Genomic DNA, 19,762 nt, shown 5'->3' with positions numbered 1-19,762 from the left:
CTGATCGTTCAGGCAGATTCATTTCTGTTATAAAGCAGACGGTAGGTTATTATAAGGGCAAGCGCATGTTTCAATCGACAACTACTATATAATACAGTTTTGTAACTAGAAATCGAGCCGGTAAAAATATCTGTTTATAGTCACCAACCAAATTATCTACTCAGCGTTACCGTAATGAAAATTATAGGACCGCTGGTCACTCAAACAGCAATTCAGCTATGATAAATTACGCCAATCTTGGAAGTTTGCAGTGAAAAAATCGGCTACTTTGAAATTTGGCGGTGCAGGATGAAAGGTTTGTATTGTTGCCAGCTATAAAAATTTCAACAAGTACCTTAACAAAGCATAAATCACTAGCAGTGCACGAGCTTCATGCCATATGCTGTTTCGTGAAGAACTATCGTAGCTCAGTTAGCATGTATCAGAATTATAAGCAAATTTAGGAAACCAAAGAATGGCCGAAGTTCAGGCACTTTTATACTAAAAATAAACCAATCGACTATTTGAAAAAAGTCGTATGACTCTGGATGACAAATGAGCGGCTAATACTTTTGCTCAATGTTTAGGGGTCATCACATCCTGTTAAAGGATTACTAAAATTTGCACCTAAACAGACACTTCTTTTACATTGTAAAAGCTCTTTTACCTCTGAATTTCGTCAAACAAGTACCCTTACCGATTTCAATGTTTTATAGTAGATTTTCAGTATATAGTGATTGTTTATTCAAAAGATGTTATATCAGAATGTTTTCATTTTTAATAAATCTTTGTCTACTTAAGTATTCAAAGTATCTAAAACAGCCTGGACGATCGATTACTTTTGTAATTCGTTATATCTTAAACGCGAAGTTTCGTCACAAGTTAATTTCAACTGGTTCTATGAAGCCCCAAAGTTCACTTCAAAGACCCAAGAACAACGATACTATTTCAAAGTTATCCACGTATAATAACGTCAAAAGTCGCACCGTTCCAATGGATAATTCTAACTACCTAAAGCATAATATAGCAATCTAGCATAGCAATGTACATTTTTTAGAAGTGCTTGCTTTTTTTTACGTATATAATCCTCAGCATTATAGGTTCTCTAGATAAGGGCCGCTTTGATACATTTCTTTCTACTTCTTTATACCATTCGTTGTAGCTGTTCTGGACGTTATGGCTAGATGCCCCGAGTTTACCCTGGTCAGCTTCCAGAAGTCGTTCATCTCGATCGCTAATTTAACAGGAAAACTTACCGGGTCTCGACACTAGAAAAATCGACAGATTAAGAGTTCTTTTTTGATATTGCGGATAGTCGTGCATGGCTGCTCTCCGTTGGTGGCGTGACTCGTCTGGTTAATTCCAACAACGAACCAGACTCTAGCTTACGAGGTAACACACGAAATTTTCACGGGATCTTATGTTTATGTATGTTATATTGCCTCACAGCTTCGGATACTAGCTTACATACCTTAAGCGTCATTCCTGAGACGATGACCCTACATTGCTTACAAGGACTGTCTATCTCCAAGCTTCGCCTGATTAAATCTAGCAACTTGCCTCATATAAGTTCAGCTTGTATAAGACTCTGAGTGACCAATCGGAAATTTTTGTTATAACTCTGAAGTCAAATGGGGAAGCTCTTTCCTATTATCTTGACACCATATCTGAAATAAGGTTTAGTCCACATCAATTCACAAATTGTTCTCACAACGATACCGCTACAGCAGGTACATCTATTTATCGCGTTGTCGCTGTAATATTTTCTTACTGTAAACTTTGTATTGCTATTTGCAAAAGCGTGTAAAAATTAAAAAAAGGTAGGGTAATCTAATAAATTTACAAATTTTCATTCTGTTTTATTTGTTATAAGGGTAAAGGAAGGTGTTCATCAGATATTGACTGCTGTGCTATGTCTATTTAGCATTAATCCTCTGCAATCTGCATGGTATCGTGGTTCCACCTCGTGATTTGATCTATAGACGCCTATATTCCCATTAAAAAAGAGTAGTCCATGAAACCTCATAGGCGCGCTGAACCCCCGGCAGATTTTTAATTAACTTAACTTATTAAGTACAATGAGCATCGCAATTAGTAGCCAATAAAGGACTACATCAATATGCAGCTTGTGCTGACTCTGGGAAACCCAACGGCACAGTAACTTTTTGATTGTCCTCATTGCTACCAGGACCTGGGTGGCGCTTAATGTATATATCTAAGTAGACTTAAGTTGGTCACTACATTTCGCAACCGGAGTAATCGTATGTAGACATAACATATAACCTACAATTGCATTGAACTGAACTTAGTAATAAAAGCTCACATCACATACTCGAAAAGTGCAATAAGAAGAGTGAAGATTATAATCTAGGTTTGTTATCAGTAGAGAAGCTGAAATTGTCTTACCCCCAACTCACTTCCCTACCTCCATGGGTTGCCATAAATTATACGCTAATAAGTTTCACTGCCGTCTCGTATTGCTTCAGGAGACTAGACCCGAGTGCAAAACGAGGTACGTTGACGCTCGTTGTCTATTTTGAACGAATTAACTTGTTTTTAAGTCTAGTAAATCATCATGTTACCACTGAACCGTGACAGAAACAGCCCTGGTTGTTCTGCTCATGCCAGTAGTTCGACGAGTGAATCAATATATTACTCATCATTTAGCTAACGTTACCTATAGGTTTCAACGTTTACAAATTCTGTCTTTTATCTTACTGAATAACGAAAACTATATTTTTTATGCAGAAAGAGACCATATTATTCAGTCTGGTTTGCAGATGATGAGCTTAACAGATAGGCGTGTTCGTGCAAACGATTATCGGATCGAGAATGCGCCGTCTGCACAAATGAATTCTTTTTTTTTTTTTTTTTTTTTTTGATCAATAAACGCGGCAGTCATCAATAGCTTTTCTTGCAGGAAGATAGAATCGGGTATATACATTTTCTGTAAATAGCGATGAAATCTAGCATTTTGGATTCGATTCGGCTACCCAGCGCGTATGATATTATGCCATGCATAGCTAACCAGAAGAATAGCCTCATTGATAGGTACCATCCTCACCAGCGACGATCTTCTATAAAACTTCGACGCTGGATACCGAAAAGTTCAGTATTAGTTGTCTACCATCAGCTACAATCGACAATCCAATCAAGATGTTTGCAGTATGTATCTTTTCTGTTGACTTTCTCAAGCTTCATTAGTAAATCATAGACTCCGAATGTTATACACTATTGCTCGCAGATAAGAAACAGTAAATCATACATAACGCAATCATTATTTAGTGAAGATATTATTACTAATACAGAAATTCGCTGTTGTTACTCTTGCCGTGGTTGGAGTACATATTGCCGCCTCCGCCTATAATCTCGGACGCGGTGGCGTTGCCCCCGACGCTAATGTCGCTACGATTCCTGTAATGTCTACATACTTGACCGTGGCCAAGCATGTGAATCATGCCCCAGCCACCACTGCCGCCCCCGTTGCTAATTCTATCCTGGTTGCTTCCTCCTGCGGAAAACACGGAGCTGCCATCGTCGTCCCTGTTGCTGGCTAGCGCCATGGATACCGGCGTTTCTAAGCGGTTCACGTCTTGATAGCGGAACTGTGATCTACGTAATTGAATGTGTGCTTATAAAGCTCTACAGGTCTTGTAGACCTGAATTAACGTTGATTCAGAGGCGTACTAATTGAGTGCAAGAGGATAACGCAAGTGGATATTCTATGAACGGGTACAGCAGAATTGGAGTGCGCGAAGGCAGAAACTTGAGGATTTTTACAGCCGAAGAACAGGAAATATGCTGCGACTTCTCTGTTGTGGAATACGTATCTCCAGGATGTAGTAAACTAATTACTTGTAGTTATATCAGTGCTCGGCTTGGTTTAAAGTGAAGTATAATATTGGGTATTGAGTATTGAGAATTTGTGGGTGGGGCTAAGCTCCACGTGCGGCCCAAATGAAGTGGTACCTCTTGTACGTAAAGAGTTACCCAAACTCTTTTAAAAATACTATCCAAAGTACTAAAATCTATCTAAAATTTGTTGAATACCGAGCAAACGATAGTTCCTAAATTGATGATCGATTCAATGACCAGTAAAATCTCTTTATTTGTGACCCTTCTTTCGTCTGCGTCCACAAATGCTTGTCATAGCGCTTCCCAATTTGTAGCTGTACAAACTGTGGTTACAAACTTACTGTCTCCTTTACACGATGTCTATAATAAATTAGAGCAATACTAATAGAACGACTTGTAGACTTGGAAAATATTTGCCGCCCTATCAGATCGAAGGGTGTTACTTGAGCTTGGACATAACTTCGGCGCCATTAAAATGGTATTTCAACCAAACCAAGTGAGTATCTAGGACAACCAGAGTTCATCGATGAATTGGGTTAACGGATCACAGTGCGCGTGCTTACCTAAACATCTTGTTAGTAAGTTATACTGAACAGATGCGACGGCCTTAATTCCTGCTCCTTAATATCAATTAATCGTGCACCAAATTTACGTTGAACGTAATTCTTGATCGATCGTAGTATCGTGCAAAGGCTCTTCACACGTTACCACAAACATTCTTCGCTTAGGGTAATTTCTATGCATCCACTTGGGACGCCTAGCCGAATGGATCCTGTTTGTCGTAGCTCAAACGTTTGAATAGGGTAACTAACTTCCATTATATTGACATAACTTAAAAGCAACATTACACGTTTGTACTGGAAGAACCCTCCTGTTGCTAAAGTAAGTCACGCAGAAATGTGGAAGTGCAGGGAAAGTACAAGCGCGAACCTGACACTTGCAAATAAAGATTGACAATTTTCAAATTCAGGGACAACGCCACCAAAAATACGGGTTTTTAAGACAATATGGATTTAACACTAACTGAAAACCTGAAAGAAGATTAGTGATTCATTAAAACTTTAACGAAGTTTTGTCTTTTATATACGAAGCGATACATCGATATCTTCTCGATCTAACATAAAGGGTGACTAAACCATTTGTTAAACACCAGAGGCAATAACCGCGATGATTTGTATGTGCTTTTATTAGAAAAGAAAGGATTTACGATGCCACATCCGAGTCGTTACCTTTGCCTAGCTGTTCTACTGGACTCGAAGTGCTGATCATCAAACTTCATTAGATATATTCTGGGCGTCTCCTAGCATTTTGTTCTGTTATGTGCTTTTGAAACGTGGAAAATCTTAGTAGTTCACTTAGTTTTCTATACTCGTATGACATAACGATGTTATTCTTTCAGTATCCATTACGTTTTTGACCGTAGCAAGTTTTCTCAATTTTTCATTACTGTATACCGTAACCGTTATAGTCAAATTTAAATTTCATGCCTTCATACCCCTCAGATACTATAATTTCTGCTAATTTTGTTTTTGTGTAAGCAAAGCTCATTCCCAAATGTGACAGCTATGTTATAATGGTCTAATTAATATGGAAACAACTAACCAAATGGGCCGACAAATAGCAGGATCAATCATATTTCCAGAACACCCCAGCTACAGATTCAGTGCCGCTCGACTGAAATCGAGGTATTCAATATTTCCGACACCCTACACATTGTCTAATCGCACTGATTTGGGCGTTTCTTATCCCTGGAAGATGGGGTGCTCAACGCCCCACGGACGACGTTCATTTAGGTCAACGTGTTCAATGTAAGAGCTACTTAGAATGATCACGTTGAGACGAAAAGTAAATTTTACTACTCAATGTTGGTTTTCATTGCCCTCGCGCCGCGGCTGGAGCCTGCGCTGAAATTATCGCTGCTCCTTAACGCGGTGGCACGAAAACTGTTGCTTTGCCTACAGGGTCGTATACGGCCATGCCGGTGTAGCTGCATCGATTGACGGAACGAGATGTGGCCACGCTTCATGCACGTGGCTTGTGCTCGTGCGGCTGTTGTTAAGGTCCTCGTCAACAGACATGACGGAATTGCTATAGCCAGCCTCGTTGCTGCTTACGGTCATACATACGGCCATTACTAAGCACAGGTCGAGTTGAACCAAAAAATATACCTCGTATTTGTACAAAATTTATTTAAATTAACAATATCTTATTATAGGAGCAATATTCTTTTGGACTACTTTCTAGTTATTCGAATGATTGCAATATACCAGACAAAATGGCATGCTATCCCTTGTTGGTGATTTAATTCATTTGATTTGTTGACATCGCAAGCAGGGTACCATGAACCATGGTTGGCGTAGACATCAATAGTCACCTGTTGACATGTCTGCAGTTGTCTCGTACATACGTTAAAGCAATCCTATTGCCTTTCTGCAGCTATCTAATCAGCGCGTTGATAAGCACGCGCAACATTGATAAATCCGATTTATATTACACCTAATATATATATATATATATCCTCTTGCATCTATCTGATTAGAACAATTCTATTTTCTGAGAATCCTTCGACCGCTTTGTCTCGGTGACTCGTTTGCCTAATGCAGTCTCCCGATTACCGAGGGATTGACTGCATCTGATTCAATTTGTAAGGTCATTTAAATCAATCCTCTATATTAATCACGTCACGATGGTCACACTTTTTTCCCTACGGAACTACAAGATATTGATTTCGTTATCTGCGCCAGCTAGCGTACTTTTCTGCCATAATTATCACGCCTTGAGATTTCTTTTCGATCGATCAACGACTGGAAAATTATCTAATCAGGACTCTAACTCAGGCACTATCGTTCTGTTGCCTTTTCAATAGGTCAGCCCACCCCGTTCGTTCCCCTGTGAAAATGTCTCGTTAATCCGATACACTGTCCCATCTCGCTTTCGCAATGCAATTTACTTTTTCGTTAAAAAAAAAAATGGGAGATACGGTTTCGTAAATATTTCATAGAGTTCTATGTATAAGTAAGTTCTATTATAAAGATTTAACGAATATCTATTAATTGTTCTATCTAATCTATTACTGGCAAATGGTTAAGCTTATGCTCGAAATCATCAAAAATCTACCTCGGAGAAAAATATACAAAACATCATCAAAATCAAGCAGTCAGCTGAAGTCTAGCGGCAATTTAAACTATTATCTGGTAAAAGATCAGTAAATAGAACTTTAACGAACTTTAGATAGCGACCATTATATCTTTGTACATCGATGTAAGTAAGTTCGGAGAGGTAAATTAGGTCTCTGTCTAAAAAGGACAAAGGTGATTTGCGTTTAGCTAAACTAGAAAGGTTCTATAAGCTGAGGACTACCTGAAAAAAAACCCATGTGGCCCAATGGCAGTGCGATGACGAAGCTATCCAAGAAAAAGGGCAATGAAGCTATCATTTTTCACGTCAGTAGTAGAAACATAGGGGCATTAAATCGGCCACGTTAAAGCTACCCTGCAAGAGCTTGATTAGAAGGTTTTTCTGCACCCACTGTATGTTTGTGGTTTTCGCCGATAGATGATCACCTTCTTCTGTGATCACTGGCAATACATTGACAATGTAAAGGGACTTGACAACTGGGTCTGTTCAACACAAGACATGGAACATAGTAAGTCGATAAATAAATCTGTTAAGAAATGGAAAAAAATAACGGCAAATACGCATTGAATAGATTAATAATAATAATAATAGAATTCGAGTGAAATGCTATGTAAAATATTTCTGCAAAAAAAAAAAAAAAAAAAAAACGCTATTACTCTTTGTCCTATACATAATTCTTGATTTTTTTTCTGCTACCGGCCAAGCGGTTGTTTTTTTCGGCCATCTTTAGCATTGTGCCAGATTTTTAAAACTATATCATATTTTGAAAACTTCCTGTAAGCACTATTTCTTGAAATCAGAGCAACTATCAAATGCATAGTGTCATCGAAAAGAAAAGAAAAAAATACGTGAAAACTGAAAACAACAGACAACGCGCCGCTGTCAGAGTAAAAATGTTTACAACGCTGTTCAGATCCTAATCAAACGAGGTATGAGCGTCATAAGACTACACAACAGTTTAGCGGTATCGGTGAGAGATAGCGTTTTGGGCCATACCTTTTTCAAAAGGTACTCACGCTCACAGAAATTCTACGTAGCTTTAAAATGTATTACAATTGTAGCAGATAAAAATGAAAAAAATTTAAAAAAAAAAATCAAAAATACATTGTTACGCCGAGGGCCGATATATGATAACGATAAATAATTGTTCGTTTATCGAAGAAACGATATTCGAGGCTTTCCAATGAGATGTTGTGACTAGCATAAATCGGCTTTTATTTAAATAAAACAATTTTTTTCTGTATCATTACAATAAAATAATACATTTTGTGTGATATTTTTTTTGGGCATCACAAAGGGTCTATTGAAGTACATTAGTAACGTATTTGCTGTTTACCTGGTTCTTGAAAAGGTTGGAGTTTGTGTGCTTTTCTATTATTTAATCAGCGCACACGATGTCATATGGTGACCGTATTTAGACTGATAGTGTGATTTTTGAAATGTATTCAAGTTAATTGCTTATGGTAAAACGACCAGCAGGTGTATTTTGGTGTACAACAGCACTAATTTATGCGAAAAAAATGATTCGCTTTCTAAAAATAGGAAAATTAGGTAAAGACGGAGAAAAGCTTTCGAGGACGCCAGACTCTAGATTTCTATAGATTTCATCACAGAATGATTATATATTTTTAAAGGCGTTTTAAAGCAAGCTAATCACTAGATATGGAATTATACACGTCATGCTGGACGAAAAGGCTGAACGCCGAATGAAAACGTACATACGACGTTGTTAAACCAGGTATTACATATATCAAGTACATCATACACACACAAATTTCAATATAGGGAAAGCCTCTTGTAAAATTTCTCAAGGCCGACTCTGCACTCAGCCTGACGCGATATAAACGAAATTCAAAATTATGATTCGTCATCAACATAGGACATTTAGCGTCAGACGCCTCTGTTTAGCTATCGCCAACGGCCAGTGTTGTTTTTTATGCGTTGCGGTTCGGAAACCGATCCATTTCCGGTGATTCATCATGATGGTTGTGCTTCTGGCGTTTGTGTATCGCACTCACATGGCAACTTTCCGTATTTCGATAAGCATCCGTTCATCTCTGCTTGTTGAAGGGGCACATCAGTTACGAGGGTGGAAGGCTCCTCAGAAAAAATGTATGATAGGTAATATCCGTCTGGAGGACATCGATTTGGTACCTGCACAGGACAAGTTATAAGGTGACATCTATCGCATTGGCTGTACGTAAATCAATACGTTGAATACTAACGACACTTTACTTTGTGCAAATACAATTCAAAGTTATCATTAATATCGTGCTTCACTGATACTTTTCAGAACTGCCCTGTTATTATGTGCTTTCGAAGTGGCTGCCAATGCCGAAACTATTGTTGCTTCCGTTTATGGCCTCAGATACGGCCACGCCACTGAAAATGGCGCGGCTAAAGTCCTGAATAAGCTCGTGCATGCTCTGCTTATTTCTTCGACGATCACCGCGCACGGCGCCTATACGTTTGTCGCTAAAGTTGCTTACGCCACCTTTGACTTACTTATGGATACCATTGGGTTTATCTAGGGCTGTTGCTATTTACAAAAACGTGTACGATCACAGCTAGCCAGACGGACTTGGCTACGGCAAAGCGATTTAGTCAAGGAAGAAAGACTGTCGATGTTTGTAATTTGTATATAGATGAAGAATTTGTAAAGGTGAAATACACGTGAAGGCGCTGGTTGTGTGGATCATGAATACCCGTATTTGATAAATTCCACCCTGTACATCAATACGGTGACCTGAAGGACCGCTAATTCTGTTTTGAAGATATTCGAATATATGTATATATCTATAATACTTATATATATATATATATATATATATATCCGGAGCTACAAAGGTAAGGCGTTCAAAGTCCTCCAAAAACTTATAATTTGTGCAATACGAATCATAATAGAAAATGTGAATTTCTGGCTTGAAAACTAAAAAAGAAAAACAAAAAACTGCTCACGTCAATGTGAGATGTCAAAAAACTTGGCTAGATACTGCAGGAACAACGAGGCTTGAGGCAAGATGTCTATCAACTTTTTTTCGAAAAGAGCTCGAGCTCAGATACAACTTTTTCTGTAAAAGCATTGAAATTCTTGCTGGACCTGGTGTGCTTATCCTGAAGCACGGAACCAACTGTGATCGACACGGATTTTATTAGAGCATTATTATTATATTATTTTATTAAGCACTATTGAATCTAATTTCAAAAATGTTATTAGTTAGTATTAATACTACATAATGTATAATAAAAATGTAAATCATCGTAAGACAAATCCTATGGACAGCTTTTGATCCAGATCCATCTACAGACTGCAATTTTTTTAATAAATGTCAATAGGCATTTGTCGATCTTGCAGAACGTATTGGACTATGCACTCATTCTATGGAGACATTCACTAGATTGACAGCATTGTGCAGCACACAGCTGTTTAATTTTGTCTTGTAATAAAGATACTACAAATAAATAGAAATACGTCGACTTCATACATAATATAGCAAGTATGAACATAGCTTCAAACGTCTGGGTCATCGGTGCGACAATAGCGTCAACTCTGAAATCTGATTCAGCTTTAAAAAAAACCGGGTAGAAATTTAAGCTCGCTTATGATTTCGGTCAGGATTTCGCAGAGGCATAATTTTTCGGCAGATAAATAGCTACATATGATCCGTCAAATACGATCTTACGCCATATGTAACGAAGGAACATGATCGAAAAAGAGAAACCATCTTATATATAAATATATATGACAGACTAACCTCTTCAAAGAAACTATGCCCAAGGCAAAGTGCAGCTTTTGGTGTTCGAGATAACTAATTTTGGCGTTGATTACCCCCGTAAAGTACGACAGGACGGAATGCGATACGAGATATAGCAAAAGCTTAATGCCATAAACGGAAGCTAGCTTATTGATAAGTCGAATCTCGGTCGTAATTTGACTAGATTTTTTTATGTTTGTATTTTGTAGATTTACTGACGCATCGATAATTCAGATCATTGCTGTCCTCGCACAACTGAGCGCCGGGTTTGACGGGAGAGGCCGAAAAATCGTCAGAGCTACCATCGTCTTATAAAAGCACTCCGTGTCAACTGGAAAAGCACAGTTCACGTTCTGACCCCACAAGGAGTTTTCGACATGTTTGTCGCATGTGTACTGTTGCAGCTATGTATAAGCGCGAAAAAAGGAATAGATCCGCTAGATCTTCGGCTGCGATTTGTTAGTGCTTGAATAGGCCACATCTCTCCTTAGTAGCTGAAGCAGCAGAGAAGGTCTTGCTCCGAAAAAACGAGAACCTTACCTCCCCTTGTTACTTCGTCGTTCTCCTACTAAGCGCACACACAAACGCACTAGTGAGCAGTGTTCGGGAAATTGCAGCATGCCTTCACGATTATTTGTAAGAAAGATAATGGTGACTAAACGTACGGCATCAATAGTTTGCGTTCTTATTGGCTCGCGAATTTCGTATGGTCGCCTTTGTCATTACTACTAGCTTGGCCAGGGCGCGAAGTGGGGCCGTTGCTGGCTACGGTCTGGGCGCCCCCGTTTATAGTCGCCTACTACTATCGATGACCCTTTACGCATCGCTGCTATTGCTGCTTCTGTCGTCATACTCCACCATGACGAAGCATGTGGCAACTGCCCCCGCTGTTGTTGCCTCCGTCGCTATAGTCGCTCACGCGGTTTCCGTTCTGATCGCCTCCGGCTGCGGCGCAACTAACGCTACCCCCGCCGCTTATGGCATTTATTATAAAGCTCCGGTCCTCACCTCCGCCCCGGCTATCGCTGGCGGTTATAGATACAGATCGGATATCGCTGCAACATTTGCCGTCCCGGTTGCCACAGTTGCTCATGTTGCCCTCGTTGCTTACGCCGCCCCCGTTAATTAAGAGAGCCCACGCTGCATCTGTCGTTAAAGCATATACCGCCCCTGTTGTCGCTTATGGTCATCGATATGCACCTGTCCGGTAGCCGGCGAGCCGTTTTGTAATCTAAACGTACCACATATTATGGACATGAGGAGGGACGTAACAAAATGGAACTCGTTGGACCTATAGGTAGCCGAAATCGATGGGTAGGTTCCTGATTCATCAATGCAGAGCCTAAGGGACTACCGAAAAGGATTACCTCGTGGATGTCAAGTTCAACTAAACAAATGTCATTTCATTAAAATACAAATGTCTATCAATAGACATAACCTCACGCAAGGCCACACTAAACACGCCAATAGCCCTGTGGTCGAATCAAGAGTGACGTGGCAGTAGAGGGCTGCCGTGCAATACTCTAATCAAAATTCAGAAGGAAGAACGAAGACGACTACTTGTAAACGTTTTTAATTTTATTATCAACAGCCATCGCATCGTTACCGACTGAAGACTCAGTCAATGCTTAGTTAAATGTCCATAAATTACGTTCGATAAAATTGCGCAAAACGTGAATCACTGCACATGTCTGTAATGTTAGAACCTTGCAACAGTGATTCCGTTCAACAGTGAAGAAGCTGGACGACGTCAAAGGGGATTAAAAGATTTTTGTTTCCAGCAGAACATTATGCCTAGTTTCCACGATAATGAAGTTATCTAAGAAACGTCGTCAAGACGAGTTTTTATCAATGTACATATCACGTACCTATGAAGTCTGAACGACATTTTTATGTACGCCATAATTAGAAAATGTATGCTAAATAACAACGGCCCGGTCGGAATTGCCTCTTCCGTGACGTTCAATGTTATCGTTTGTTGTTAATAGTCGCAAAAGTGGACCAACCCCAGGCAAAGAAAGAGTACCCATTATACACTTACCTACAGAGCTATTATAAGTTCACGCTTATATGTTCCAGTGTGTGGGTTTGTATCTTGGCTAGCGTAGGGCCCAATAGAACAATAGGCGACAATAGTCCGTACGTCGACGCCAACTAAATCATTATAGGGACAAAATCATGTTTCCGTCTTCGCCACATGACCATCCTTTTTTCAAAAAAGACCGCCATTTAAATTGCGAGTAGAATCGAGTTTAGCGTCAGAGCAATTTTTGGCGGTATCATTCAGGTTTTTATCGCGGTGCGGCGACGATTCAGTCACGTTGCTGCTGTTATTACCAGTGTCGCTGTTATCAGCTATTGAACTTTGACGAATGAGTTCTACTCTAAACAATCGACCGATATCAGCAGCCATCTGTTTTTCGATGCTCATCCCGCCATAGCCTTCGTTCAAGCACGGTATAGTTGATTCCGTAATCTGGAGTGATATCCAGAAACGAGTATATCCTTTAATGGAAATTTCACACTGTACGGCTATCGCGTTCTCTTCACTGTGAGCAGGGTCGAAGCTCACTGCTTGTAATGCTCCACGGATAAGCCCGCAGCAATATCGAGAACAGAGACCAACATCACCTTTGACAGCGCCCGCCGCCCGAACTAGCTTGCTTCCCCAACGGAACTCCGAATCGTCAATGCAGAAACTATCATACGTTTGGTCACTTCGTTTAGCACGCTTGAGATGCTCGGCTTGCTTTCCGAAAACGGCTTTCCAAAAGGTTCTCTGAATGAATTTAGCTAACTCCTGATTATTAGGGGCCAGCTGTAGACCTATTGGTAAGAGATCAACTATGCATCGACCTGCCCTCAAGCCGATATCCTCTAACGTCCTAGCCGATTGACGTTTGGCGAGTTCCGCTAACATTACGTCTAGTAACACAAAAGCAGGGTCGGTTACGCAGACACGCTCTGCAGACTTCGATTTCGATACAACACTTGGCCTTCGAGATTCATAGGCCGGCGGGCTAGGTGGCGCACTAACATCCTTGGAAGAACTGTTTTTCAGAGTTTGACGAAACTGAGCGCCAATACGTTCTTTGAAGTCCTCAAATGACCGTAGCGAGCTAGAGCTAAAGATGCTCATGATTTCCTCTGTGCTGTACAAGACCGAAACTCGCAATTCGTGTAAATGGGTAACAAAGTAAATACTAATTGATTGGTCGTACTTTTCGGGTCGACACAATCGTATCGTCAGAAACAAACGGGAGCGGCGTTAGAGGAGACTTTCGAACTGCTTGTACTCTTTTGGCCCTTAGAAAAATCAAGCGTACGAGTGAGCCTGTGTAATGTTTTACTGTTGCCTAATGGCCAATGTAGTTGAGCCTGTTGGTCGTTGCTGTGTGTCGTCAAGTAAATACTCAATGTATACACCGGTCTCTAAATGACGTCAATCGTACAAATGACATGCTATGCACCATCACAGATGTTGGCTTAGTGCAATGACGAGATCATGCGGGACAGTTTTGCACGTTTATCGAAGTGTCGCTGCGTGAGAGACTTCAGTAGTGCCTTCCAATGCGATGTCTGCTTAATAAGGTACTATGATGAAATAAAAAAAAATTTATCCGATTTCTCTAAGTTCAAGCAAACCTGAACATACTACATCGTGCCGAAATAACCTGTCGATAATACACGTAATACGTGTTTCCGTCTTTCTTTGATGCGTTTATTAGCCATCGTTGTTTTGACGACTGCTACTGTATCTACTTGGGCAAATTTTACGTTTGACAGAAAACTCGCATGGCCACGCAACGACAATGACTGGAAAGAAGTTCTGCCATCGATGGCTTAATAATTTTCTGGTACGCTAGATGTACGAACGTATGCCGTTCACCAAGGCATGCTGAGCATAGACTGTCGACGAGTTTTCCCATTACAAGGATTCTAGACCTCATGACAGGCTTTACCTTGCATTTCACCTGTTATTGATGTGACACACTTGGTGGAACCCGAATTAGATTTATATCTAAAACCTGCTTAGATATAAGAGTTACTGGTGTAGTGAAGGTGCCCTTCAATGTTTCTCATAAAACGCACACCGTACAATGATTGCTATTATAAACAAAATACGTTGATTAAAAATGTACGCCGAAATATAATAGGCTTTGTTTGGCTAACTTGTGGGATCTGACGGATTAAGACCTAACTTTTAACATTGGCAAAGATTACGGGATTCGACGCAGAAAATCTAGAGTCCATTAGATGCACTGAAACAAAAGCAAGGAAAGATGTAGCTGTAGTGTTATTATTTTCGTGGTGGGGTGGTACGAAATATCGATTTCAAATAAATTATGCAAAAATAGACTGCGCTGACGTTCTCATAAATCAAACTAACGGTAAACTAGAAATTTCTAGATTAAAAATTCTGTTGCTTTATAAGCTAAATGCTAATACCTCCTCGAAATACGCTTATGGGTGGAAAGGTGGATTTCTTTACCAAATAACTTCATATTTCGCAAATTATATGAAAACCCCTAACGAGAATAACGTTAGAACGGAACACGGCTTCATTCTAGCTCACCTAGTCGCCTGTTACTTAGCAAATGAACCTGAAGCCGGTCAGAACGCCGGGTCTCTTCGTGTCAGATACCTATAGTGTCTAGCTGCTTAAAGGTCACGCTGATGAGTAAAGCGCACTACGCCACTCCCTCACGGGCTGTAGAATTGGCCACTTATACTAGGCCAAAATCAACCGTACGCGTCGCTTCAAGCGTGCGGTAATCCTGCATGTTTCTTAATATATTTCTGGAACGGACAACGCTGAAGTCTCGGCGTTTGTGCCTACCAGCATTTTCCATTTGTAGGAACGAATTGTTGTCGCCTGTGAAAATCTCGAGTAGAGATAATGTACATAGAGAGCTCGGACACCAATGCCAGTACTCGTAGGTTAATGAGTAATCATTGTTGTTTGAATTCTGAGTTGGCCGCAAAGTATAGTCATAGATTTTGCGCTTTACACTTACGTAAATGAATTGAAGCAATATTTAATAAGTGAACGGCAGCAATGCAGATAAAGAGGGAGACCAATTCTTTTAAATTCAACTTAACTAGTTTATCTTATGAAGTTATTTCCATTCAGGTTTGATAGGCTTGCTTTAATCGCGAGTAAGTTTGTCGAATTGTTTAGACAAACAATTATGCGGTGCTTTTCACATATAAGAGGAATCGTGATCGGTCGATGCGTGCCATATTTTGGAGAGGACTGCAGCCTGCTCTGCGTCCTACATTAGAACGAGAGTTGGCCTTCTTTTTTTCATATGTACTGTCGCATTTAATTCGCAATAGTCGTAAGCGGCAAGGTTACAGTTACGCCATCTTCATATAAAATCGATTTTTGCTAAATGTCCGATTGGAAAAGGCTCGAACATTTACTTCAACGAAATACGTCAACGACAGCCAAGCTGAATAATACATACTCGACACCTCTAACTAACGCTGAATTACCATTGACACAGACGTACAAATAAGCGAGAACAGCCGTATTTACTTAGGCGCCATTTTCTATTCATAAGGGAAGAACAAGCAAATCATTCGAGACCATATAGATCATTGTTGCAACTACCCCAATTCGATGTTCAAGATTGTCGTTGAATGTTGTTACCATCTACTAAATGTGCCGATGATAGAGACCTTGCCTGCAATATGCTGAGCATCAGCTTCACTCAAGGATGTTGCTGAAGTTTTTCAAGACTTTTATGCCGTATGCATGAAGAGTTAGCAAATTGTATGCCGGTTGTAAGTTTTATAATCGACTGCTTTTCTGGACGTTGAATTAAGGAAACTAAACTTCTGTGAACTATGAGCTATCCAAGCGAAGTTGAACTTGTGTGAGGCAGTTATGATCAGAGCAGTTCTTTTAAATCACTGCATGGGTAAACCGTAGTTAAACGTCAGATCTGTCATACGCAAATATGAACTCGGTTCGATTGATCTGGCAAATATGAACGGACTTCCGCTGAACTTTTTTAATGATTGTTTTTATTATGCGCTAAATAAATATTTTTCGTATATAGTTGTTTTTTTCTTTCTAATATGATTCGTATCTGTTGTTCTTGAAACATGCCAAAAAAAAATAATTTTTATGGCACTCGAAACAATTTCGCTACCTATTTGATACTGTCTGTATGCTCGCATGCCCCAGAGCGGTTAGTTAAATTTAGGGAAATCAGAAACGTAACGCAAATATACTCTGGACGGAACTGATGAAAATGGAACATATTCCATCTTATGTAATTAATCTTCTTTTTAACTTTTTATAGCCAGGAAAATTACTTTGATGGGCAAGGTTAATCTTCTGAAACAGCAATCGATTTCGTTTGAGGTTAGCTAATAGGCTAAGCAGCATAAAGCTCTACGAAACTGGATAGCTACCTATAATTTTAAAGGGATCATTTATTTTAAAAACCCAGTTAAGTTCGAAGACTAACAGCAGGGAGGGCTCATCTTCTATTACTCAGAGAAACAAGTAAACAAGCGCAGCTAACACCCACTGATATGACATATTTTCTTCGAGCAGCTTACCCCTCGAAAAATATTCGTTTCTTTTTACGGCCTGCGGTTTTTCAGCGACAATCCAGTTCAAGTGTACAGGAACAAGCTCACCGTGGATCGTGCAGTCTTCGTAGACGAGAACAAGTTTAGGCAATAGTTAGTGAGTCGCAGCGATAAGTATACCGATGTGACACATTACACGCGGGAAGCCTTGTATGTCCGGGTCCACACTGCAAGGACCTACTAAGGTAAATTAAGGCCATCGTTTTCATGCAATAGACTAGCGTTAAGAACCTGACCAAGCTTCCTTCTAAGCGACACCTCATACAGCTATCGAAATTAGGGTGTACAGAGATGACAGTGAACATATGTAGGTGGTATGGCCGTATGCTCGCAAGAGATTGTTCAGTTGACTAGCTAAATACTAGACACGGTGCCTAAACTCCGTAAACGTTCTTTACCTATAAACTTATGGCTGAAAGTATATATATCTAACAAAACTAAAGCCTCACTCATGTTTCACTCGGAGATTATCACCGATGCTAAATCAGCGAAGTCTATTGATGTAACACAAATTATCATCGCGCCTTTCTTGCAGCCTTCGTTTATCTAGTCCTGACTGAAGTACTATTATTCGAGAAACTGAGCTCATTGAAAAAAAAGTCTGGGACAACAAGATATTAGTAACCAAATATATTCATCAGGCCCAATCTTTAAAATAAGTTACCGAAGATCAATAACAAGTCACCTGTAAACCCGTTTCAGTGTAAAATCGTGTGCGATTTAAAACAACATCAGTTAATCGTTCCTAACGAGTTTAGCAGGTCAGGTCATCTTAACGTACGGCTATTCAACGTGCAGTATCTTCTGCCTTTATGCTTCTGCTGCCCCGCGTCCAAAAACGAATTCATCATATTTGGTTAAATTCATATTTTATTCTACCTATTCATGTATTACAGTTTCCCTTAATGATGGCAATAGACGATGATAGATACTTAATTCATCACGAAGATATAAGATTCTTCGCTTGTGTACTATGAGCTAGCTCGAAGCAGAAAAGATCGGCTTAGGGATGGACCTATAATTGTTGCTATCGCTAGCCCTGTTGTCGTTATCGTATGCTGTTGTAGTTGCATCTGTGTACAACCTTGATTCATCATCTTGTTTTAGCCATAGGGCAACAGCTGGTATCGCTGAAGGCGGCACACAGCTTCAGCTGCGGTGACAACAGCATTGAGATAAATCTTCTGGCCTGGGCGATCTTTTAATCATAAGCGGACCCGCCTAAATCAACTAGGCTAAACTGACTGTTCTTTCAGCTTGTCAACTGACCCACCGACTAGAACAGTAAATCGGATACGATGCCGATAGAAAGAAGACCATGGTCCTTGCACTACGTTTCAAAGCACTTGAATTAATCATTTATTAAAACAGTGCCAACTAATCACCGAGGGAAAGGATAACACAAACGTGCTCGTTCTAAGCATCGCGGTACAGATCATCTATTATTATCATTATTATAACCTGTACTCTAAGCGAGTGTGATTTTCTCAAAAAGAAAACGTCCCTGAGAAACAAAACAGTAGTCTCGAATATCTGATACAAGGTCTGTTCTCTGTGGCCCCCAATATGACCCATTTCTATTCTTAAACCAGCATTGACCCAAGCTCTTTTTTTCCAATTTCGTTTTTGCAGAAACTCGCCGTCGTCGAACTCACCTATCGTGGCCGAAGCCCACGCCGGCTAGCTTCGATACGGTTTTGCTGCCCGCGCCGACGACGCTACGCTAGTTACGGTCTCGAATACGTATAGCGCGACTGCCACTGTCCCCGCCTACGGATTGGATTCTGTTGCTACCGTCGTCGCTTCGTCCTATTCTACCGCGGCCAAGCGTCGCCGCTCCCGTTGTTGCTAAGGCCGCTGTTGCATACGGGCTTACGGGCATCGACATGGAATTGCTGTTGCTGCCCCCGCTTACGGTCTTGAATACGGCCACGGACCCGGAATACGGAAGGCGATCTGCTAAATACCCTGAACTAATCGGTAATATAAGGGATGGTGAATTAATTATGTAATAAATCATCAACTTTTGGATTTGTTGTTTGCAGTGGATTTGATTCATAGTGTACTTCGATTAGAGGCGGGCTTGACCTGTTTCGCTACTGTGACTTTTATTGCCTATCTAGTTTCGTAAATATAACATTTTTTAACCTAATGCTTTAGTTAACCTTCATGCTCACTGCATTTGTATACATCTGAATTGCCAATGTTTCTATTGCAAGCAGTAAGTTGTATTAAATCTATGAATGCATGCAATAGCAAAAGTAGCTAACATTTAGAAAAATATATAGTTTTTTTTCTTTAAAAGTTTATGCTACCAACGATACCTCTATGTGAACCATACATATACGTATTTTTCTATATAACAATTTTGATACTGTAAGTACTTGATACTAAGTAGCTGATTTTAGTATGCCACATTATATCAG

The 19,762-nt window shown here is 40.0% G+C and overlaps 1 protein-coding gene and 2 long non-coding RNA genes across 4 annotated transcripts; 2 read left to right on the top strand and 1 right to left on the bottom strand.

Moving 5' to 3' along the window:
* Nucleotides 1-2,981: 2,981 nt before the first annotated feature.
* Nucleotides 2,982-4,899, top strand: LOC147756006 (uncharacterized). Its single transcript, XR_015325700.1, has 2 exons — nt 2,982-3,144; nt 3,288-4,899. It is a non-coding gene; the product is annotated as an uncharacterized LOC147756006 (long non-coding RNA).
* Nucleotides 4,900-8,149: 3,250 nt separating this feature from the next.
* On the bottom strand, nt 8,150-14,107 carry LOC111249481 (uncharacterized). 2 transcript variants are annotated; one of them, XM_086986032.1, is made up of 2 exons: nt 11,268-14,107; nt 8,150-9,126 (listed from the first exon to the last, which is right to left on the bottom strand). In XM_086986032.1, exon 1 carries the CDS (start codon nt 13,864-13,866, stop codon nt 12,940-12,942), a length of 927 nt encoding a protein of 308 aa, XP_086842158.1. In that variant the 5' UTR covers nt 13,867-14,107; the 3' UTR covers nt 8,150-9,126; nt 11,268-12,939. The 2 variants fall into 2 exon arrangements, with proteins under 2 accessions (XP_086842158.1, XP_022659129.1); XM_022803394.2 differs by having other exon boundaries at nt 12,769-14,107.
* Nucleotides 14,108-14,186: 79 nt separating this feature from the next.
* LOC147756005 (uncharacterized) lies at nt 14,187-19,372 on the top strand. Its single transcript, XR_015325701.1, has 3 exons — nt 14,187-14,318; nt 17,349-17,521; nt 18,969-19,372. It is a non-coding gene; the product is annotated as an uncharacterized LOC147756005 (long non-coding RNA).
* Nucleotides 19,373-19,762: the final 390 nt, after the last annotated feature.

Source organism: Varroa destructor, unplaced genomic scaffold (genome assembly GCF_002443255.2).
Source record: "Varroa destructor unplaced genomic scaffold, Vdes_3.0 BEIS01000004.1, whole genome shotgun sequence".
NCBI lineage: Eukaryota > Metazoa > Arthropoda > Arachnida > Mesostigmata > Varroidae > Varroa > Varroa destructor.
This window is presented reverse-complemented; position numbering and strand designations above follow the sequence as displayed.

Excerpts from the sequence above, each read along its gene's own strand:
- LOC111249481 (XM_086986032.1), bottom strand. The coding sequence starts at position 13,866 with ATGAGCATCTTTAGCTCTAGCTCGCTACGGTCATTTGAGGACTTCAAA.